At 43.9% G+C, this 24731-nt stretch overlaps 1 protein-coding gene across 12 annotated transcripts in view; it reads left to right on the top strand.

The window, feature by feature from the left end:
• ZNF217 (zinc finger protein 217) overlaps window positions 1-20451 on the top strand; it is a 42616-nt gene extending 22165 nt beyond the window's left edge. For 10 of the 12 annotated variants that reach the window (XM_017944681.1, XM_017944679.3, XM_021920918.2 and 7 more), the window contains 4 exons: window positions 4147-5858; window positions 8865-8981; window positions 9996-11549; window positions 18258-20451. In XM_017944681.1, coding sequence (XP_017800170.1) covers window positions 4490-5858; window positions 8865-8981; window positions 9996-11549; window positions 18258-18406 — 3189 coding nt within the window. In that variant the 5' untranslated portion in view covers window positions 4147-4489 and the 3' untranslated portion in view covers window positions 18407-20451. Of the gene's footprint in view, window positions 1-1933; window positions 5859-8864; window positions 8982-9995; window positions 11550-15718; window positions 15852-18257 lie in introns of those variants that run through there. The other 2 variants (XM_009215922.4, XM_017944683.3) reach the window with 2 other exon arrangements.
• Window positions 20452-24731: the final 4280 nt, after the last annotated feature.

Raw genomic sequence — 24731 nt, 5'->3', positions numbered from 1 at the left:
GGTAGTGGTAGCTTTAGTCACAAATCAGTGTGTAATTAGTGATCTGAAGAACATCACATTTCTAGTCCAGCCTTTTCTAGCAATATGGTTCCTACTGGATTTCAAAGATTATGCTCTGGCAAATTGTAAAAGTGTCTACTTAAATAATCCCAATATAAATTAAACCCTAGTATTTTCTCAAAATATGGCTATACTGCATAGCCACTTGCCTTAGGTGTTAGGGGGTATTTGGGAGGTTAAGTTCTGTCGTTTACTGGAGTAAAGATTTTAAAATGTTTTTAAACATTGGAAAACATTTTTGTGAAGTACTTTTCAGTAAGCTTAGTGTGTTCATAATGCTCACTTCCTTGCAAACTAGAAGCATTTAGATTATAGTGTTGGATTATAATATCCTCCTTTTCCCCTTCAGTTCTTTGTCAAGAAAGACAATTGACTGTATCAGCAGTGCCATCAGTTTACTGCTGCCTTATGTGTGCAGGAGTGTGGAGAGCTGGAGGCTTCTGGGAAGGCTTATGTTTGTGCACACACCCCATTCAATTGGAATGGTGATTTGCTGTTAGTAGATTAGAATTTCTATTTTGCTGTATTCCGTTATTAACGTCTTTATTGTTACAACCACTTTGATTACTGATTAGCAAATTGGTTTTAATCGATGTAAACCTGGTTTAAAATTATTCATTGTTTTAGAGTTTAAGGAAGTGTTCTGTCCAGTATGTTACAGTTTCTAAGTCCAAGAGCTGAAGGCATTTGCTGTCAGAGATAGCCCTAGGATGCCCAGCATTTTTGTTTTGGAGGGTCATAAGTGGAGTGAGTATAAATTCAAATGGTGCAGTTTTTTTTTTTGCTTGTGCTGATCAACTTTATGGGGTGTTTAATGCAATTTTTTTTATTACACTCTTGAAATTGCACTCTTGAAGTTGCAGAATGGCAATTAGATGGCAGCCACTGATAGCCATGTAGAAGTTCTGATGAATATGCAAGTTAATTTTAATTTCTGATCAGTTACGGTTAGTGACTGTGGCCAAACATGTGTGTACTGATTCTACACGTATGCTAATTCCATGACGTTTATTCACCAGCTGTGTGTTGAGTGGCTGACCCTGTGTCCAGCACCTTGTTCCAGGCATTGGGGGCAGCAGTGGACAAGGCAACAGAGTCTTGGTCCTGAGGTGTTACTTTTCGAAAAAGACAGTTACAAGCAAACATGATGGTTTTAGATCTGGACAGAAGTTCAGAGGGAGTCATCCCTGAGCCGTCACAATGCTTTGGGGGTAGGGTGTGCTGGGCAGTCAGGGATGGCACCTTTGGGGTGCCTAAGGATTCCTGTGACCCTGGGAGCTTAGGACAGTTAGGCACAATTGATTGTCAGAGTCTGTCTCAGAAGCTTCCCTGGAGAAAGAATTGGTGCTGTTTTGCCAGGAGGGTTTCCTTCCCCATCTGACCACACAGGAAGACCCCTTGGCCTAGAATGCCTGCCCTCATCTCCAGGTCTCCCAGGCTGTTCACCCTCCCAGGCAAAGTGGAAGCTTCCTCTCTTCTTAGATCGTTTCCCACTGAACCTCCTTCATTGTCCTTCACTGCAGTGAAATAATCCTACAAGGTCTTGGGTGGAGAGTGATGGTAACTTCAGATAATTGAGAATTGGAACCAAAACATTCTTCTATTAGTAAATGTTTTCAGTAAGTTATGCTGTTTCCCTGAGTGGGAAATAATAAAGTTACACTCCATCGTGTTTCTTTTCTTTTCTTTTTTTTTTTTTTTGGGGAGACAAAGTCTTGCTGTGTTGTCCAGGCTGGAATGCAGTGGTGCGATCTTGGCTTACTGTAACCTCCACCTCCTGGGTTCAAGTGATTCCCAAGTAGCTGGGATTACAGGTGTGTATCACCATGCCCAGCTAATTTTTGTATTTTTAGCAGATAAGGGGTTTCACCATGTTGGCCAGGCTGGTCTCCAACTCCTGGCCTGAAGTGATCCACCCACCTCAGCCTCCCAAAGCATTGGGATTACAGGCGTGAGCCATTGTGCCCGGCCTCACATCTTATTTCTAATCCCGAGACTGAGTGTAGAGCTGGTGTCTGTTTTTGGAAAGGATGTCAGTAGAGAAGTGGAGTTCCCCAAAATTACAGTTTCACATATTAGTCAAGTTTCTAAAATACAGTAATAATGTTGAGAGCTGACATAGGGACTAACTTAGATTTTTTTTCCCCCAAATTCTCACCTAACTTTCATTTTGCTAAATAAGGACATTCAAAAAAAAAAAAAAAAAAAAAAACAAACTCCACTATTGCCTATTGCCACTATTTGATTTTTTGAAAAATAAGCGTATTTTAGCATCTAAAAGTAGGAATGACCTCAAATAAATGAGTCTTTGTTCTTGGCCAGGGAAAACGTTGTCAGAGTTTGATAACTGTTTTTCTAGGGTATGTGCTGTTATTCAGTTAAAATATTGCCTGGGATGCTGGCATTCACTAAATACTTGTTGAATAAGCAAATGAAACTTAAACTTCTATGTATAGAAACCTAAGTTGTCAGACTCATGTCCAAATATCACTTCACATTCTGATTAGCAGAGTAATTGAATATTCTTTTCAGTGTGTAGATCTATCCCCAGAATCACAGAATATTGGAACTGTAAAGGCCATCCTATAGTTCAACCAACTGCATTAAATACATAATAGAAGGAGGTGGTATGTGGCAGTGACAGCTTGAAGGTTGTGACTAGAACTCGGGTCTCTGGTGTGTTGTATTATATCACACCAAGCTGGTCACCAGCCCATGTGTTGATCCTCCATTGTGATTGCAACAAAGAAAAGACTTCAGGACATTTCTTTCTTTTACCCTAATCCTTGATCTGCAGTCTTATTTAGAAAAGCTTAATGTTAAAGATCTAGTTTATTCAAAACTAAAGATAACAAGGAGTATGAGAATTTATTTCAGAGTGTAAAGGAGATGTTTCCTTGCCTTCTCTGAGCCTACAGGCCCTCCTTACTCTTTAAGGAAGTAGAGAGAGGGAGGAAAATAAAGTATGTTTTTGTTTTTTATGGTTACTTTGCTGGGAGTAGTTTGCATCCCTTTTGATTTTCTTGGGTGGAATTAACTGACTTAAGTTTTAAGTAGTTGGGACTATTTAAAAACAATGCCTATCCAATGTTTGCCGTAAAGGCCGAGGGTATTGGCTTTAGAAGTTAATTCTTCTCCAGGAGTGAAAAATTAGCTTCTAAACCAGAAGCAGCAGAGCTAAATAAAGTAATTTTCCACCTGGCCAGTGCATGATGTGAAAGGTAGATTAAAAAACGAGAGGACCCATTTTCTGATGTAAGCCCTGTTGAAACAGCCCTGTTTGAGGATTTTATTTTAAATCTATACATTCACAAAGGAGCTTTGTGTATGTCTTTCCCTATTTGTTGTTTGGACTAGGAAGCCCCACCCAGTGCTTGTTGAAGGCAGAAAGTTGTTGAAAGCAAGCCGGGATTTGAACAGTGGATTGAGGTTTGGAATATACAGTGAACCAGAATATATCAGGGTTCCCCTGCCCAAGATGAGTGACCGTTCTGAGGTGTTTCATATTTCTTGAATGGGGATTTTAGGAAAAGTTTCTCTATTTCTGTGCTCATTTTGTTGATCTCTGTATGTGCAATCTCTGAGGGTGTGTTTGGGCACTTAGATTTCTTGAATGCAGATTTGCTTGTATACAAAACATTTTAAATTGTTTTATATACCCTGGATTTAAAATTTTTTAGTTTACTAAATTTTTTCATCTTAATTTTCACAGTTCTTACAGTCTTTAGATTTAGGAAGGCTGTTGATGGCATCCACATGTGCATCTTAGTGACATTTAAAATGTATTCAGCTGAATTTAACCATTTCTGACCTAAAACTTGACATTTTAGATTTAAGTCAGTAAAGCACTGATTTAAACTGGATTTTAACTGGATGGAATTCTGATTTAATAAGTGTACTGACTGGATAAAATGCCAGTGATTTAATTAACAAGCATGTTTAACAGGATGCTGTATATATTAGTTAAAAGTGAGGCAATTGAATTAGGTATCTTCTCTGCTGCACGGAAAAGACCGTCTGACTCACCCACACCAGCCTTCTCTCTGCTCTGAGTGTAGCTAACCGTTTCTGTTTTTTTTCCTCTAGGGTTTGGAAATCCCTTGTCTCCAGGTTGCTGGGATTGACTTCTTGCTCAATTGAAACACTCATTCAATGGAGACAAAGAGAACTCATGCTTTGTGCTGATTCATATTTGAATCAAAGCATTGGGGAGTCTGTATGCCTTGTTTGTGGAAAGAACCAGTGACACCACCACTGAGCTTCCTAAAAGTTCCGAAGAAGTTAGAGGACTAGACACTGTCTTTTGAACTTTTATAATAAATATTTGTTCTGGTTTTTGAAGCCCAGGGCTGTTAGAGGGGTGAGTGACAAGTCTTACAAGTGGCCTTATTCCAACTCCAGAAATTCCCCAAGGGAACTTTGAGATTATATGCAATCGAAAGTGACAGGAAACATGCCAACTCAATCCCTCTTGATGTACATGGATGGGCCAGAAGTGATTGGCAGCTCTCTTGGCAGTCAGATGGAGATGGAGGACGCCATGTCAATGAAAGGGACCGCTGTTGTTCCATTCCGAGCTACGCAAGAGAAAAATGTCATCCAAATAGAGGGGTATATGCCCTTGGATTGCATGTTCTGCAGCCAGACCTTCACACATTCGGAAGACCTTAATAAACACGTCTTAATGCAACACCGGCCTACCCTTTGTGAACCAGCAGTTCTGCGGGTTGAAGCAGAGTATCTTAGTCCGCTTGATAAAAGTCAAGTACGAACAGAACCTCCCAAGGAAAAGAATTGCAAGGAAAATGAAGAATTTAGCTGTGAGGTATGCGGGCAGACATTTAGAGTGGCTTTTGATGTTGAGATCCACATGAGGACACACAAAGATTCTTTCACTTACGGGTGTAACATGTGCGGAAGAAGATTCAAGGAGCCTTGGTTTCTTAAAAATCACATGCGGACACATAATGGCAAATCAGGGGCCAGGAGCAAACTGCAGCAAGGCTTGGATTGTCCCGCGACGATCAACGAGGTCGTCCAGGTGCACGCGGCTGAGCGCATCCCCGCGCCTTACAAAATCTGCATGGTTTGTGGCTTCCTATTTACAAATAAAGAAAATCTAATTGAGCACAGCAAGTTGCACACCAAAAAAACTGCTCCCGGTACCAGCAGCACGCAGACAGACTCTCCACAAGAAGGAATGCCGTCCTCCAGGGAAGACTTCCTGCGGTTGTTCAGCTTGAGACCAAAATCTCACACTGACACGGGGAAGAAGTTTGTCAAATGCATACCTCAGCTCGATCCATTCACCACCTTCCAGGCTTGGCAGCTGGCTACCAAAGGAAAAGTTGCCATTTGCCAAGAAGAAGTGAAGGAATCGGGACAAGAAGGGAGCACCGACAACGATGATTCGAGTTCCGAGAAGGAGCTTGGAGAAAATAAGGGCAGTTGTACAGGCCTCTCGCAAGAGAAAGAGAAGTGCAGACACTCCAACGGTGACGCGCCCTCCGTGGACGCGGATCCCAAGTTACCCACCAGCAGCAAGGAGAAGCCCACGCACTGCTCCGAGTGCGGCAAAGCTTTCAGAACCTACCACCAGCTGGTCTTGCACTCGAGGGTCCACAAGAAGGACCGGAGGGCTGGCGCGGAGTCGCCCACCATGTCTGTGGACGGGAGGCAGCCGGGGACATGCTCTCCTGACCTCGCCACCCCTCTGGATGAAAATGGAGCCGTGGATCGAGGGGAAGGTGGTTCTGAAGACGGATCTGAGGATGGGCTTCCCGAAGGAATCCATCTGGGTAAGCTGCCCTGTCTCCCTCCCGTGCTCTTCCGCCTGTGTCTGTCTGTCTGTCTGTCTCCCCCTCTCTTCCCATCTCTAGACAACGCTGGCCAGGAATGGAGTTTGGAGAGCCAGAGTCAAATCCAGGCTCTTTTTGGTATCACTCTGTGTAAGCCATTTAACTTCTCGGGGCCTTAATTTTCTCATTTCTGTAATAACAGGGTTGAGTTAAAAGGTCTCCTTGTTCTGAAAATCTTGTGTTTTTTTTTTTTTTTAAACGTTGAACGTTTTGCTCACAAAACATGGTGGTTTTTTTTTTTTAAATAACTTGTGCATCCAGTCCAAATGCACTGCTTCTTAACTGGGATGATTTTGCTCCCAGTCAGTATCTGGCAATGTCTGGAGGCATTTTGGTTGTTATACTGTGTGTGGGGGTGTGTGCATGCACGTGTGCTTGTGTGCCTACTGGCATCCAGTGGGCAGAGGCCAGGGACACTGCTCAGTATGGTACAATGCACAGGACAGCCCCATCATCAAAGAATTATCTGGTCCCAAGTATCAATAGTTTCATCATTGAGAGACCCTAGCCTTCACCTAAGGTTTTCTGGTGTTCCTGATCTTACCTGTAGTGAATTTCCAGTGGTCATAAAAGGTACTGGGAGTGATGATCAACTAGAGCCAGGAATATTACTTGGGCAGCCATTTGGTGCTGTCCGAAACCCTATCCATTCTGTCTGGCAAGCTGGTACTTCAAGAACCCAAATGATTTGTCATAAAATACAAGGAATGTGGGCACACCAAGACATTTTTAAGAAAGCTCATTTGCTCAGCAAAATTTTCAGTGTGCTAACGGCATTTATAGAAACAGAAGGCGATCACTGAAGGCGTGCCCACATCATATTCCCGAACCTTGGTGGGCGTTATCTAGGGCAGAGGATTCCACCTGAGTTTGGAGTTGTGCCCATCCTCATTGTAGCCAGAGCTTCTCCTATCAGAGTTTAATATTTTGTTTGAATAGAGGATCCTGCTGCTTAAAACAGTTGGAAAAGACCCCTGATGGGCAGGCCATAATTGACAAGTGAATGATGAGAACATGAATTGGTCTTGGGGAAGCCTTTATTAAAGTGGTCCTCGGTTCAAACAAGTGCCTCCTCCTCTCAGTGTAACTTGGCTGTGTGTGTGAATTCTTTGGAGAACTGTATATATGAGACCCACGGTGAATTTGCCCACACAGTTGATCAGACTCGTCCTTCACCTGCTCTTCAGGCAGTGCCAGTTCCTTCTCTGATCATGTGATTGACATGAGAACTGTAGTCTGTATATCACATCTTTAGAATGTTTTTGAGTTTCCTGGGACACAGGAAACCTAGCACTTAGCATACTACAAATCTGATGTCTTACTGGCATCATAAAAAGAGGCTTTAAACACAGACTCCAGTTAGCGAAGTGGTTTCTGCTAGTGCCGGTACTGTTGTAGGGGCCTTGTGAGATGCCCCAGTGCCCTGAAAGAAAGGAAAAGACCGGTTACTGGTAGGTGGTGTGGAAAACATGGGCTAGATCATCAGGCAGGACCGAATGCCTGGCTGTGGGTGGAAGCACCACAGCTTGGCACTGAATTCTCGTTCTACCACTGCATTGTTTTGTGACCAATTATGAGTTGCTTAACCTTTCTTTGCCACTGTTTCCCTGTTTGCAAAATGGTTCATTGACCCTTGTCTTCCACCTCCCAAGGACAATTTGAACAGCCTATTTGTAAAAAGATCACAGTCCTTTTAAAAATATAACTGTAAAGTCAGAGGTGATGGTTGAAAGAGCAGGAATCAGGTAGATGTGGAAATGTCATGTCCTTTGTTCTAAAGAAAAGGCATTTCATAGCTTTTTGGATATGACGCAACATACCATAAATCCTGACACATAGTTGGGAGTCGGAAATTGCAACAACACCCAGTTATAAACCCAGCTAGTTTGGGTATGATTGTAAGAAAAAAAAGCTGGCCATTCTGTTTTTGGGGAATTGATTTTCCTAAACTTATATTATCTTAGTAGTCTAGATTTATCATATTGTACTATCACCTTGGCTTTTTTAAGATTTAAGAAGATCAGGTAAATTTTTTTTAAGTCTTTCTTTAGACTATAGATCAAGGGTGTGTCTGTCTTACAGGTGGATAGTCATATGATCTACAGTAAGGGGACATTTATTTAAAAGTTAAACATTCATGTGTGTTGGGGGTGGTATTTTAACGGCGGCACCTCTCAGTCTTTTGGAGGGCTGGTGTGTGTTTGAAGTTCTGTCCTCCTTCGAGTGGACTTCACTGATGCACGTGAGACGCATTGTCCTATTGTCCTGCAGAGACTGAAGCCAAACACTGTGTCATTTGGGGACAGGTTTTCATTCGTCAGATCTGTTTCGCCCACATGAGTGTTTGTGGACAATACAGCCTGCTTTCCAAAACTTTGCTAAATTTTGACAAACTTTCCTAGGTGCTTGCCCGATGCCAAACTTTCTTTTCTGTTGAAGATTAAGTTGTGCTTGCTGCCCTCTAGTGGTCACTTGTTTAATCTTACCCTTAAACGGCTTATTTTTCCCATGGTGGTTGGTGGTTTGTAATTGGCTCATTTTTCTAAATGATTCTGAAGAAGATCATTTTTCCCGCCAGTATGTGTGTCCACCTTCAGTTTGCCAGATCCTGCCTGCTCACAGAGATACTGAGAACCGGAAGCTGTCCGGGCAGTTCGGTCTATTAAATGATCTTTTTTGTGATTAAGGCAAACAAAGAACTGGATCTTTAATAGTGTACTCTGCTGTACCCAGAAAAAAAAAAACAAAACCACGTTACAACACTCTGAAACTTCAGACAACCTCAAAACAGCATGTGGTGTGTGTCTAGCCTTTTCTAACCCGATATTATATTAAAGAATTTTTTCATGCTTTCCAAAAATGTTTGTCAAGAACATTTAAGTCAGCATGCCTTATTCCCGTGCTTCAGCTACCTTTTTATATCAATGTTTCTGTTTTTCCTTTAAGATAAAAATGATGATGGAGGAAAAATAAAGCATCTTACATCTTCAAGAGAGTGTAGTTATTGTGGAAAGTTTTTCCGTTCAAATTATTACCTCAATATTCATCTCAGAACGCATACAGGTAAAGAACTTTTATATTTTTAACCATGATTTAGTTAAAAATTATGTAGTTATCTCTCTGATTTTTTGGTGGTGGTGTTCAGATACTCTGCCAGATCCTTGGACTAGCTTAAGGATAAATATGTAGCGTGTTGATTACAGCGATTATTACTATTTTTTTAGTGCCATTGTAACTTGAGCCATTGTTCTTATTTGAAGTTCATTTCTTTTTTGTCTTTTGAGATGGAGTCTTGCTCTGTCACCTAGGCTGGAGTGCAGTGGTGCAATCTCGGCTCACTGCAGCCTCCGCCTCCCTGGTTCAAGCAATACTTCTGCCTCAGTCTCCCCAGTAGCTGGGATTACAGGCGCCTGGCACCACACCCGGCTAATTTCTGTATTTTTAGTAGAGATGGGGTTTCACCATGCTGGCCAGGCTGGTTTCGAACTCCTGACCTCAAGTGATCCACCCACTGGGATTACAGGTGTGAGCCACCGTGCCTGGACAAAGTTCATTTGTTTAGTTTATGACTGCTATATCCTGACTCTCATCTTACTAAAACTACAATATTTTAAAATGCTGCATCTTACGTCTTTATGATTGAGAATGAAATGAGAATCTCTTTAGTAGTCTTGAGATTGTGAAAGGAGCTATGACATCATGGTGGAGGAGGCTGCGTAGATTTGAACTTTCATCTCTTCCACTTACTATCTGTGCACCCTTGGGCAAGTTATTTAACCTTTTTGTGCTTTTAGTTTTCTTCACTGTAAAAGTGGAATAATACCTATTTCCCTAGGGCTGTTAGGAAGATTAAATGAGTTAGAAGTGTTGCTGTTAATTTTTCTACTGAAGATAGGTATTCACAATTTCAAATACTCATTACAGTAAGGGTGGTAAAGAACTGATGAGAAATACTAGGTGATAGCAGATAGAGAAAGCAAACGGAGGAAAGAAGCCTGTTTTCTCAGTAAATAGCCCTTTGCTGTATTTCAGTGCTTTTCATACACTTCTATAATAAAGTGCCATTTCTTGCCTTAGGTGAAAAACCGTACAAATGTGAATTTTGTGACTATGCTGCAGCCCAGAAGACGTCTCTGAGGTATCACTTGGAGAGACACCACAAGGAGAAACAGACCGATGTTGCTGCTGAAGCCAAGAACGATGGTAAAAATCAGGACACTGAAGATGCACTATTAACCGCTGACAGTGCGCAAACCAAAAATTTGAAAAGATTTTTTGATGGTGCCAAAGATGTTACAGGCAGTCCACCTGCAAAGCAGCTTAAGGAGATGCCTTCTGTTTTTCAGAATGTTCTGGGCAGCGCTGTCCTCTCACCAGCACACAAAGATACTCAGGATTTCCATAAAAATGCAGCTGATGACAGTGCTGATAAAGTGAATAAAATCCCTACCCCTGCTTACCTGGACCTGTTAAAAAAGAGATCAGCAGTTGAAACTCAGGCAAATAACCTCATCTGTAGAACCAAGGCGGATGTTACTCCTCCTCCGGACGGCAGTACCACCCATAACCTTGACGTTAACCCCAAAGAGAAGCAAACGGAGACTGCAGCTGACTGCAGATACAGGCCTAGTGTGGATTGTCACGAAAAACCTTTAAATTTATCCCTGGGGGCTCTTCACAATTGCCCGGCAATTTCTTTGGGCAAAAGTTTAATTCCAAGTATCACCTGTCCATTTTGTACCTTCAAGACATTTTATCCAGAAGTTTTAATGATGCACCAGAGACTGGAGCATAAATACAATCCTGACGTTCATAAAAACTGTCGAAACAAGTCCTCACTTAGAAGTCGACGTACCGGGTGCCCGCCAGCGTTGCTGGGAAAAGATGTGCCTCCCCTCTCTAGTTTCTGTAAACCCAAGCCGAAGTCTGCTTTCCCAGCGCAGTCCAAATCCCTGCCATCTGCGAAGGGGAAGCAGAGCCCTCCTGGGCCAGGCAAGGCCCCTCTGACTTCAGGGATAGACTCTAGCACTTTAGCCCCAAGTAACCTGAAGTCCCACAGACCACAGCAGAATGTGGGGGTCCAAGGGGCCGCCACCAGGCAACAGCAATCTGAGATGTTTCCTAAAACCAGTGTTTCCCCTGCACCGGATAAGACAAAAAGACCTGAGACAAAATTGAAACCTCTCCCAGTAGCTCCTTCTCAGCCCACCCTCGGCAGCAGTCACATCAATGGTTCCATCGACTACCCTCCCAAGAATGACAGCCCGTGGGCACCTCCAGGAAGAGACTATTTCTGTAATCGGAGTGCCAGCAACACTGCAGCAGAATTTGGTGAACCCCTTCCAAAAAGACTGAAGTCCACCGTGGTTGCCCTTGACGTTGACCAGCCTGGGGCCAATTACAGAAGAGGCTATGACCTTCCCAAGTACCATATGGTCAGAGGCATCACCTCACTGTTACCGCAGGACTGCGTGTATCCGTCGCCAGCGCTGCCTCCCAAACCGAGGTTCCTGAGCTCCAGCGAGGTCGAGTCTCCAAATGTGCTGACGGTTCAGAAGCCCTACGGTGGCTCCGGGCCGCTTTACACTTGTGTGCCTGCTAGTAGTCCAGCATCCAGCTCGACGTTAGAAGGTATTGCATGAGGGGTGTCGTGTTTAAATGGCACTGATGCCTACGGTGACTAACAGCTAATCCATGCATTCTCAATGGAGATGGTACCACTCCCAAGGGTTGGGGGTGGGCAGCACAGAGTTCTTGGGGGTCACGGAGAGAAGCATTCTTAGATACGGCAGTGGTTTGTGGTCCTCCAAAGCTTACTTTGTGGGTGTAACTCTCACCCTGAATATTTTATTCTTTTTATTTGTTTAGTCTCATTTTATTTTTAGAGAAAGGGTCTTGCTCCGTCATCCAGGTTGGAGTGCAGTGGTGTAATCATAGCTTACTGTAGTCCGGAATTCCTGGATTCAAGGGATCCTCCTGCCTCAGCTTCCCAAGTAGCTGAGACTGTGCTGCTACCATGCACAGCTGATTGTTAAATTTTTCTTGTAGAGATGGAGTTGCCCAGGCTGGTCTTGAACTCCTGGCCTCAGGTGATCCTCCTGTGTTGGCCTTCCAAGTATCTGAGACGCTAGATGTACTCCACCACGCTTGGCTAACTTAAATTTATTTTTTTGTGAGACAGGGATTTGCTTTGTTGCCCAGGCTGGTCTGAAACCACTGGCCTCAAGTGATCCTCCTGCCTCAGCCTCCCAGAATGCCAGGATTACAGGCATGAGCCACCATACCCAGCCTTATTCTTGAGTAATTTTTCTTGTTCATTTTATTTTTCTGTTGTGGGAGTGATCATGGAAACAGCGGGTGAGAACACTGGTCTATCTAGTCCATTCTTGTCTTGCTGTTGAAATTCCAGATGCAGCCAATTTAGGCCCCAGCTTGCCTCACTTCATCGCAGCCCTTTTTCTTCCTTTGCACATTGATGGCGTGCTCAGTAGTCACTGCCAGTCCACCTGGAGTTGTGGGTTTTTTTGTTTTGTTTTGTTTTGTTTTGTTTTGTTTGGAGACGGAGTCTCGCTCTGCCGCCCAGGCTGAAGTGCAGTGGCGCGATCTCGGCTCACTGCAAGCTCCACCTCCCGGGTTCACGCCATTCTCCTGCTTCAGCCTCCCGAGTAGCTGGGACTACAGGCGCCCGCCACCTCGCCCGGCTAGTTTTTTGTATTTTTTAGTAGAGATGGGGTTTCACCGTGTCAGCCAGGATGGTCTCGATCTCCTGACCTCATGATCCGCCCGTCTCGGCCTCCCAAAGTGCTGGGATTACAGGCTTGAGTCACTGCGCCCGGCCCCCTGTTTTGTTTTCTTGAGACGAGTTTCGCTCTTGTTGCCCAGGCTGGAGTGCAGTGGTGCGATCTCGGTTCGCTGCAACCTCCTCCAGGGTTCAAGCGATTCTCCAGCCTCAGTCTCCTGAATAGCTGGGATTATAGGTACGTGCCACCATGCCCAGCTAATTCTTACATTTTTAGTAGAGACAGAGTTTCAGCGTGTGGGCCAGGCTGGTCTTGATCTCCTGACCTCAGGCGATGCGCCGGCCTCGGCCTCCCAAAGTACTGGGATTACAGGTGTGAGCCACCACGCCCAGCCTGGGAGTTCTTCCTCGGGTATTTTACCACTCCCTGCTGGCCTGTAAACTTCTTAAGAGCAGAAACCACGTTTTATATGTACACGTCAAGTCACATGCTTCCCACACAGGGCAGAATTGGGGGGCGGGGGGGCGCCCAGTAAGGACCGCATGAGGACCTTTCACTTGGCAAGAGCAGAAAGCATAAGAAGTTCCAGTTAAATGGTCTTGTGAACCGTTATGCTGTTAAATGTCGTCAGCCCTCCATATCCTTGGGTTGTACCTCAGTGGATTCAACCAACTGTGGGACTGAAATATTGGAGGGGAAATTGGGATGGTTGCATCTGTACTGAACATCTGCGGATTTCCTTCTTTTGTCCACGTTACCTAGATAATACAGTGTAACAACTATTTACATAGCATTTACTTCGTATTAGGTGTTGTAAATAATGAAGGAGATGATTTTTTTTTTTTTTTTTTTTTGAGATGGAGTCTCGCTCTTTTGCCCAGGCTGGAGTGCAGTGGCGTGATCTCAGTTCACTGCAGCCTCCACCTCCCGGGTCCAAGCAGTTCTCCGGCCTCGGCCTCCCAAGTAGTTTGGGTACAGGCACCCGCCACCACGCCAGACTAAGTTTTGTATTTTTAGTAGAGACGGCATTTCGCCATGTTGGTTAGGCTGGTCTCGAACTCCCGACCTTAGGTGATCCACCCGTCTCACCTTCACAAAGTGCTGGGATTACAGGTATGAGCCACCATGCCCGGCAATGTAGAGATGATTTAAAGTATATGGGAGGGGCTGGATGTGGTGGCTCACATCTGTAATCCCAGCACTTTGGGAGGCTGAGGTGGGCAGCTCTGTTGAGGCCAGGAATCTGAGACCAGCCTGGCCAACATTGGCGAAAACCTGTCTCTACTAAAAATACAAAAATTGGCTGGGTGTGGTGGTGGGCACCTGTAATCTGAGCTGTTTGGGAGGCTTAGGCATGAGAGTTGCTTGGAACCAGGGATGCAGAGGTTGCAGTGAGTAAGTGTAGATTGTGCCACTGCACTCCAGCGTGGGCTAAAGAGCGAGACTCTGTCTCAAAAAAAAAAAAAAAAGGTACATGCGAGGATGTGCATAGGTTACACTACGAATACTACAAATTAATAGTACTACAAGGCCGGGCGTGGTGGCTCACGCCTGTAATCCCAGGACTTTGGGAACCAGCCTGACCAACATGGAGAGAGCTCATCTCTGCTAAAAATACAAAATTAGATGGGTGTGGTGGCACATACCTGGAATCCCAGCTACTCGGGAGGCTGAGGCAGGAGAATCACTTGAAACCCAGGAGGCGGAGGTTCGGTGAGCTGAGGTTGTGCCATTGCACTCCAGCCTGGGGGACAGAGCGAGGCTGCATCTCAAAAAAAAAAATTGTACTATAAATACTATGAATACTGCAAATATGACACTTTTATATTCGGGACCTGAGTGAGCATCCATAGATTTTGGTATCTGTTGGCGGTGCGGCAGGGGCGGTGGAGGGGGGGTGGTCCTGGAGCCAGTGCCCTTCGGATACTTAGAGACAACTGTATAAATTTAAAACCAGCCTTATTTCCCCTGTAGGTAAATTGTTGACCTCGTAGATGACTGGGGTTTTCCCCATGGAAACGTGTCATGGTGGTGTCACTTCGTACAGGTGTCTGGCACATACCTGTATGTGTAAAAAAGGAGCTCAGTGTCCCAGGGACATCTTCCCTTTGGCAAACTTGATCAAACCGCAGTGCCTGCCTTTATCAGATAGAGGCTCTACTGGTTTGTGCTCCCCAAGGAGACAGCTGGTTTTACACATTTCAGTTTGTGTTAGTTTCAAACTGAGGCTTCTGTGTGGTGACAACACTCTATCAAGATTTGCTTGATGCTGATTGGTTCGGTAGAGATAGCAAATTAAAAAACAATTGCTTTCACACACTTCAGTAGATTTTATAAAAATTGTGATGAAATAGTAATTTTTACTGCCTTTTGGTTAAAAAGGTTCATTTTCCCCCCATGGTGCTTAAAATGGACGGGAATCAAAACTTTGTCCTAAAGGGGGAAAAGGCTCTGTGTGTTGCAAGTCAGATCCTCCTTTTTTTTCTCCCCCCGCCCCCTCTTTGAGACAGGGTCACACTCTGTTGCCCAGGTTGGAGTGCAGTGGTGCAATCATAGCTCCCTGCAGCCTTGACCTCCGGGGCTCAAGCAATCCTTCCGTCCTTCCGTCTCAGCCTCCTGAGTAGCTGGGACTAAAGGTGCATGCCACCATACCGAGCTACTTTTTTATTTTTAGTAGAAAAGAGGTCTCACCATGTTGCCCAGGCTGACAAATCCCCTTTTAAATGATTAAAAAAAAAAAAAAAAAGCAACACTTACATAGTTTGGTTCATGATGCATATAGGTTTCAAGTATTTTGTGATATAATTTTTTTCTGGCTTTTTAATTCTTTCTAGTGACAGACAATTTTAGTTTTAGTGACATCAACCACATTTGTGCTAACAAGTGTCATAAACACAATTCAGCTGTAACTGAAAACGCGCATGCCACTATGTGACTTATGTGTTGTGATTACATTATCAGTGTCAGGAATTTTGAAAATTGACTTCTAACAACCTATACACATCTTACCTAATTGTTTGACCTTAACTCTAAATAGTTTTTTTTTTTTTTCCCAATCAGGAAAAAGGCCTGTGTCATATCAACACTTATCTAACAGCATGGTACAAAAGAGAAACTATGAGAATTTTATTGGGAATGCACATTATCGACCAAATGACAAAAAAACTTGATTCACTAATTTGGGGGAAAAAAGGTGAGCATACGTTTCAATTAAAAACACTGAATTGGCTGAGCGCGGTGGCCATTTGGGAGGTCAGGGCAGGCAGATCACCTGAGGTCAAGCATTTGAGACAAGCTTGGCCAACATGCTGAAACCCCTGCCTGTACTAAAAATACACAAATTTAGCCGGGTGTGGTGGCGGGTGCCTGTAGTCCCAGCTACTCAGAAAGCTGAGGCAGGAGAATCACTCGAACAACCCAGGAGGCGGAGGTTGCAGATTGCAGATTGTGCCACTGCGGTCTATCCTGGGTGACAGAGCAAGACTCCGTCTTAAAAAAAAGAGGGGGGTGGGGATTGAGTTTACTTGATTGGAAATGAAGTTAACTTGTCTAATGTAACAAAATTGTTTTTAAGTTTGATTTTGATTTTTTTTAGGTGTTTAAAATTAGAGTCCTCAGGATCTTTGGATATTAGTGAGAATAATGGGAAAAACAGTCATGGTGACTGGAATTTACTGAGCATTTACTTTGTGCTAGGCATTGAATGAAGTGTTTTATAATCAAGATTTCATTTAATTCAGTTGCAGCAGAGGGCTTAGGTAAGGGATGAGCAAACTAGCTTTTCACCCATCGTCATCAATAAAGTTTTATTGGAACATGACCATGCCCATCTGTTAACATACGGTCTGTAGCTACCTCCTTGCTGCAGCAGCACTCGGGCGGCTGTGACAGACCATGTGGCCTGCAAAGCTGAAACTATTTACCATCTGGCCCTTTACAGAAAAAGTTGGTGACCTAGCATTAGGAGGTATTGTGCATGCTTTTCAGATGAGACCAAGGCGTGGATTACGCAGTTTGCTCAAAGCCTCCCTCTTGCCTGTGAGAGGCAGAAGCCTGGTTTTTGTCCTAGGTCTGCAAAGATCCAGGTTCTGTGCCCAGTGTTCTAGGTTAAGAGCTTGTTCAAAGACTTGGCAAGTCCTTATCTGTTGGAGGAGAACTGGGACAGGAGCAAGTATATGTGAGCATGCGGTTCACATGTTAACGGTCTGATGGTAGTGCACTCCCGTCCCATAAGGCTCAAGTAGTATCAGAATTACATGTTTTGTTAGTTTATATTTAGTTAATTAGCTTGGGCAGAAGGTGTGATGTCTGTGTACAGGTTATACTATGACTCATTCAACAATAAGATTAAATGGACAGCTTGGGGCTCACGGGCAGATTTAGTTGTTTCTCAGATAACTCTTGTCCCGTAAAACCATCACTGTATATTCATTGAGCAGCCTCTTTACTGAGTGCCTGCTGGCTGCTAGGATACAAAGATGAAAGGATGCTCGTGGTCCAGGATGGAATTTCTGTCATACTTTCACTGGGACTCACATGGGAACCGAGATGATGTTCTCTCTGGGCAACATGAGCCTTATACAGTTCTGCAGCCTTTTCTCCTACTTAGGATAATAGCTGAAGAACACGAGGGAGTAAAGCTTTGTCATCACAGGATTAAGATTCAGTCCACTCTATATTAAAACATAAAAATAACTTATGAATTATAAGGAGCAGATTTTAGTAGCAGGTTACTTGCAACATCCATTACAACTGATAAGTAGTAGCAAACGACCATGCTCCTTTATCTGGAGCTGGTGTCTCTCTAGGACTCTGAGCTTCTCTGCTTGTGTTTCCTTCATCTGGAGAACTGCCTGCCTGCACTGTCTTTGCTTTTCAACCTCTTCTTTCTGATCCTAAGGACCAGCTCACATACTGGTTTTGTTTGTTTGAGACAGGGTCTGGAGTGCGGTGGTGCGATCTTGGCTCACTGCAGCCTCAAACTCCTGGGCTCAAGCAGTCCTCCCACCGCAGCCTCCTGAGTAGCTGGGATTTTCTTGTGCATGGCAATTGCCTTTTACTCAATTCTGATTCTTGGTTAAGTCATCTCAGTTAAATTACTAAAAGTAGCTCCGAAGTTTGCAGCATTATTTAATTAGTTGTTCTCCTGATACTTTCATGGCAAAAGTTGAACTTAAATAGAACCCAGGGTCGGGCGCAGTGGTTCATGCCTGTAATCCCAGCACTTTGGGAGGCCGAGGTGGGCGGATCACTTGAAGTCAGGAGTTCAAGACCAGCCTGGCCAACATGGTGAAACCCGTCTCTACTAAAAATACAAAAAAATTAGCTGGGTGTGGTGGCGCATGCTTGTAGTCCTAGCTGCTTTGGAGGCTGAGGCAGGAGAATTGCTTGAACCTGGGAGGTAGAGGTTGCAGTGAGCCAAGATTGTGCCGCTGCACTCCAGCCTGGGCGACAGAGCGAGACTCCATCTCAAAAACAAACAGAACCCATTGCATTTCTATGCCAATTTGTTTCTATTTATTATACTTTTTTAAAGAAATAATTTTCTAAACTGTGTTCATTTTTGATCTTAATCATTAAAAAAATTTTTTTTCCTTAGGTCTTGGTGGATGTCAGTGCTTACTCTCCATGAAATTAAATTTTACTTCATCCTTTGAGAAGCGAATGGTGAAAGCTACTGAAATAAGCTGTGATTGTACTGTACATAAAACATATGAGGAATCTGCAAGGAACACTACAGTTTTGTAAAGTTGTTCTGTTAACTTTTGTACCAAATAGCAATAAAAACTAGTTGGAACAGTTGGAACCTACATACATGGGGACTGGAAATCTCTATTTTGTCCCTGAATAATATTTTTTTTAGAATCGACCAAATAAGAAGTGGAATTTTTGCATACTTGAGCGCTGCTGAAAAGAAATCATTTGGGTGGGGTGGGGTGGGATGGGGGAAAAGTATATAATGCTTGCACCTCAGGTAAAAATCTGTAAATATCTTAAGTTGTAAACCTGCTTGTTCAAATACTGTGTGTATTCCTTTTCTCTAATACAGCTCATCACTTGGAGCAGTTTCTGCTATTGTGCTCTTTCATTTAAAATGTATGTTTTTTTTTTTTTTAAACTGCCAATGATTTTGTATTATGTTGAATCCTCCGAAATCTATTGTTGTCTTAAAATTGTTAATGGAAGTATTGACCCTCTATGATACGTGCTGCAGATATTGAGTCAGCCATTTGGAAGTTGGCAGCATTTTATTGCAACTTTCAGCATCTCAGCTGGGGAAGACACCTTCTTCCTCGCCTCTCCGATTGTCCTGGAACCTCCAGAATCCTTGACTGAGGGGCTTGGGATGGCTCGTAGGATTTTTAAGAGTGTGTGTCTACAGAGAAGTGTTCTCCCTGTAGAACAGCCACACAGTGTGTAAACATAAGAAACTGTATGTGCAGTTATTTATATTTGTTTCTATCAAATTAATCACTTTTGTTGGAAGATTCATGGGGGGGGGGCCTAAATTAGTATATAAAAACAAAAATGGTAAATTATACCTGTGAATTGCAGATACTGGGGAACAGTTTTAAGGGAAATTTTTGGGGAAACATTTTAGGTTTGTATTTGGTAGTCTTAATGTATCTGGCATTTGGGTGAACTGTGGACATACTAGAGTTGATTATAGACACATTGATTCTGAATAAGGAACTGCTGGCCGAGCCTCCTGGGAGTCTAGAAAGAGGAAATCTGTTTCTAGACCTCAGTTATCTTCCCATTTTTGGTTGTTACGAAGCAGTAGCATTTTTCTCAGTGCACATGCAATTTGGGTTTTAGAGAAGATGGCCACCAGCTGGCTTCCTAGATATTTTAAACTTTTGTTCTTTAATGTGCTGTCCATGGCTGAGTTTATTAGTACATGGGCGTAGTGACCACAAAATATTTTATTAAGAAACTTTTTCAAAAATAAATTTGCACTGTTCATTTTTCTGGCCTCGCTGTTCTCCATAGAGCAAGGGTAAAGTCCTAGAAGATTTTTTTTTCTTTTTAAATTATGCAACGTAAGATGTCCTCCTTGATAGAAGTCTTAGCTCCTGTGTTACAAGGGAGAAGTAATTTGAGATCAGTCTGCTGGCATTGCAATGAAGTGCTTTGTATCAGGAAAGTGTACACTATTGACCTTTTTTCCTGTTCACAAGCTGAGCCATATGTACATAATCTAGATTTTTGTTTTCATAGTTTTGCACTTTTATAGCCTATTTTTGAAGATTAACACATTTGCAAGATGATTGACTCAATCTTTGCCTAATCCAATGAGTGTTACAGAGAGCTTGAACTAGAACCATAAATCTTAAAAGGGGGTATGTGATAATAGAGGGCTGGAATTTAAACCTGTATTTAAAAAAAAGAATCACCAAATCTATTTGAAAACAAGTCAATTTGTGTTACGCTGGAATTTTTTGGGCTTTCAGATTTCTCTTTTTAACCACATTTCTGAATGTATGAAAATACCAATTATTTTCCTACAGCCCTTTGTACTTCAAAATATGTTTTTGTGTCCATCAGTATTAACTATTGGTATACTACTGGTTTTATATGTTTTTTTTTTCTTTGAGACAACAGTACATATAATAGAGGTACAATTCGTTGGATTTTGTTTATGTATTTATTTCATTCCAGTTTGATTTATTTTAATTGTTGATACTTAAGTTGTCAAACAGTAGACATTACTTGTTTTATTTATGATATATTTCAGCTTAAAGTTATGTTATTATATGTGGAAGTGTAAATATAGATTTGGTGTTTTGCAATCTTGAGTTTTAGTGTTTATTGTGTTTCTGGTTTCTCATTTTGTTTTATTTAACTTTTTAGTCTTCTTCCTTTCTTTTTTCTTTCTTTCTTTTTTTTTTTTTTTGAGATGTGCTCTCACTCTTTCACCCAGGCTGGAGTGCAGTGATGCAATCACGGCTCACTGCAGCCTTGAACCCCTGGGCTCAACTGATCCTGCAGCTCTCAGCCTCCCGAGTATCAAGCCATCATGCCTGGATTATAAACACAATCTTAAGGCAGCACGTGACTTAGCCTGTAATCCCAGCACTTCGGAAGGCCAAGGCAGGTGGATCGCTTGAAACCAAGAGTTTGAGACCAGCCTGGCCAACATGGTGAAACCCCATCTCTACCAAAAATATAAAAATTAGCTGGGTGTGGTGGTAAACACCTGTGGTCCTAGTTAAGAGGCTAAAGCATGAGAAATTGCTTGAACCTGGGAGGCAAAGGTTGCAGTGAGCTGAAATTGCGCCAGTGCACTCCAGCCTGGGCGACAAGAGCAAGACTCTGTCTCAAAAAAAAAAAACACTTTTTTTTTTTTTTGGAGATAGGGTCTTTATTGCCCAGGCTGGAGTGCACTGGCACGATCTCACCTTGCTGCCGCCTCTGCCTCCTGGATTCAAGAGATTCTGCCTCAGCTTCCAAAGTAGCTGGGATTACAGCCATGCGCCACCACACCCCGCTAATTTTTGTATTTTTAGTAGAGACGGGTTTTGCCATGTTGGTCAGGCTGGCCTTGAACTCCTGACCTCAAGTGATCTGCCCACTTCAGCCTCCCAAAGCGCTGGGATTACAGGCGTGAGCCACCGCGCCTGCCCAAGCTCACAAGTCTTTATACACTTGATACGTTGAGAGCATGTGGTCATCATTTTGATGCCTCGAGTCTCTCATTTTTGATCAGTGGGAGTTTTAAGTTGGCCCAATGTTTGCAGGACAACAGCCTGAAGGCTGCTTAACTTTTTGTTATCTGTAATCCCAGCTCTTTGGGAGGCTGAGGTGGGCCGATCACCTGAGGTCATGTGTTTCAGACCAGCCTGGCCAACATGGTGAAACCCCATCTCTACTAAAATACAAAAATTAACCGGGTGTGGTGGCTGGCGCCTGTAATCCCAGCTACTAGGGAGGCTGAGACAGGACAGTTGCTTGAACCCAGGAGGCAGAGGTTGCAGTGAGCCGAGACTGCACCACTGCACTCCAGCCTGAGCGACAGAGCGAGACTCAGTCTCTAAAAACAGACAAGAAAAACCCCCAAAACAAAACCCAAGATGTTCCAAATCCCACCTGTACTGACCCACACCTGGGAACTGTCGTTTATCCGAGGATCCCGGATTCTTTTTATGGGAAGCGGTGGTCGGGGTGATTTGGGTGCAAGGGGTGCTTAGTCCTACCTGGGTGGTTGTGCTCCTGGCCTTTTTAATGTAGGGAAAAGAAATATGATCAAAAAGGAAACCTCCGTGGATTATACTGCCATTTTGTTTTAGTTTTCTTTTGTTTTTTTGATTTTCTGAAAAGCTGGGTTACCTGGCTTTAACCTGTATATAACAATGTCAATGTTATTACTCACATCACTGCCCAGTGAACTTTTCAGATTTCTTTTTTTTTGAGACAGTCTCACTGTGTCTCCCAGGCTGGAGTGCAGTGACAAGCTCCACCTCCCGGGTTCACACCATTCTGCCTCAGCCTCCTGAGTAACTGGAACTACAGGTGCCCGCCACCACACCTGGATAATTTTTTGTATTTTTAGTAGAGATGGGGTTTCACCGTGTTAGCCAGGATCGTCTCGATCTCTTGAACTTGTGATCCACCTGTCTTGGCCTCCCAAAGTGCTGAAATTACAGGCGTGAGCCACCGTACCCGGCCTCAGATTTCTTTTTAGAGTTCTGTTTGTCTATAGTTTTCAAGTTGTCCCTGACTGGCAAAATCATTGAGAAACTGTTGGAAATGCAAATTACTAGGTTTGCCCTAGACATTCTCCATCAGGAACTCGGCAAGTGGGGCCCAGCAGTCGCTTTCCCAGTGGACACTGGTCTCTACTGGGCACATTCCACCAAGGAATACTGAGTGGGCATCACCGAGCCTGTTGAAACTGTGTGTGGCTATGCCAACCCCTTCACACGCAGAATCATCATTTTCCATCTTTAGACACTGCTGTGCTCTTTTTCATGTTTTGTTATGCAAAACATTTACATAGTTTCAAAGTCAAAATTAGAAAACCAGGTATATTCAGAGAGATCTAGCTTTTCATCCTTTCACTCTGTTCTTTTGCAACCTTTTTTTTTTTGAGACGGAGTCTCGGGCTTGCCGCCTTCAGGCTGGAGTGCAGTGGGCGCCGGGATTCTGCTCACTGCAAGCTCCGGCTTCTCCCCGGTTCGCTGCATTCTCCTGCCTTGAAGCCCTCCGAAAGAAGTTGGGACTACAGGCGCCAGCCACCGCTGCCTAGCTAATTTTTTTGTATTTTTAGTAGAGACTGCCTCACTGTGTTCGGCTGGTGGATGGTTCCTGGCCTCTCTTGACCTCATGATCCCTCGGCCTCCCAAAGTGCTGGGATTACAGGCGTGAGCTACCGCGCCCAGCCTAAAGTAACCATTTTTTAAAATTATCATTTTTTTTTTCTGAGAACGAGCGTCTTGCCTGTAGCCCAGGGCTGAGGCAGTAGTAATCTATCCTCGGGCTTACTGCAACTTCCCCTTCCCGGGCTCAAGCAATTCTCCCGCCTCAGCCTCCCGAGTAGCTGATTGTAGGCACATGCCACCAAGCCCGGCTAAGTTTTGTGTTTTTAGTAGAGACAGGGTTTCACCATATTGGTCAGGCTGGTCTTGAACTCCTGAGCTTAGGTGATCCACCTGCCTCAGCCTCCCAAAGTGCTAGGATTACAGGCGTGAGCCACTGCGCCCAGCCTAAAAATTAGTTTTTGATTTATCTTTCCATTATTTCTTTTTGAAAATACAGGCATATTTGCAGGTCTATTTATATCTCCCTTTCTTATATAAAAAAGAGTTTACAGTCCACACTAGCACAGGCTGATTTTAGCACTGTTTCATTGTTTTCCTGGAGAATGAAACAGCACACACACCACACACACACAACACACACACACACACACAGATGCACACACACACACACACCACACAGACACAGACACACACACACACACACCACACCACACAGACACACACAGACGCACACACACAGACGCACACACATAGACACAGACGCACACACACAGACACACAGACACACACAGACACACATAGACACACACACAGATGCACACAGACGCAAGACACACACACACAGACGCACGACACAGACGCCACACACACACACAGACGCACACACACAGACACAGACGACACACACACAGACGCACACACACACAGACACACATACACCACACCACACACACACAGACACACACACAGACGACACACACAGACACACATAGATACACACAGACACACACACAGATACACACACAGACACACAGACGACACACACACAGACACAGACACACAGACGCACACACACACACATACACACAGACACCACACACACAGACACACACACAGACACACACACACACAGTCAGGAAAAGTCAAATGCTGAAAAATTCTGCCTTTAAAAAGAACACGCCTTCTGCTGAACATCAAGCATTGACCTCAAGGAATCTACCTTGAGAGGCTAGTTGGTGGTCTTTTCTCCACCTGCTTTTATTTCTCAGTACATCCTTATTGAGCTTTCACTAAGTACCAGGCACTCGAGGCTAGTACTGGTTGGGTGCCAGGGACATGTGTCTCATGAACCAGGTAGCGTTTCCTACCCTTCTGGGGCTGTCTTTGTGGGGTTGCTGGGGGTGGAAGATATATTGAAAACAGGTCATCATGGCTGGGTGCGGTGGCTCATGCCTGTAATCCCAGCACTTTGGGAGACCCAGGCGGGTGGATCACTTGAGGTCAGAAGTTCCAAACCAGCCTGGCCAACATGGCAAAACCCTGTCTCTACTGAAAGTACAAAAATTAGTCGGGTGTTGTGGTGGGCGCCTGTAATCCCAGCTACTTGGGAGGCTGAGACACAAGAATTGCTTGAACCTGGTGGGAGGAGGTTGCAGAGTGCCACTGCACTCCAGCCTGGGTGACACAGCAAGACTCTCAAAAGAAAAGAAAAGTGGGAGGGGCGGGGAGGGGAGGGGAGTTCAACAGACCAGTTAGGGCCCTGCTGTAGTGGCTGGGGAGGAAATCAGCAGGAGACTAAGAATAATTAGGAG

Source organism: Papio anubis, chromosome 16 (genome assembly GCF_008728515.1).
Source record: "Papio anubis isolate 15944 chromosome 16, Panubis1.0, whole genome shotgun sequence".
NCBI lineage: Eukaryota > Metazoa > Chordata > Mammalia > Primates > Cercopithecidae > Papio > Papio anubis.
Note: the sequence above shows the minus strand (reverse complement) of the source record. Positions and strands in the feature narration are given on the sequence as shown.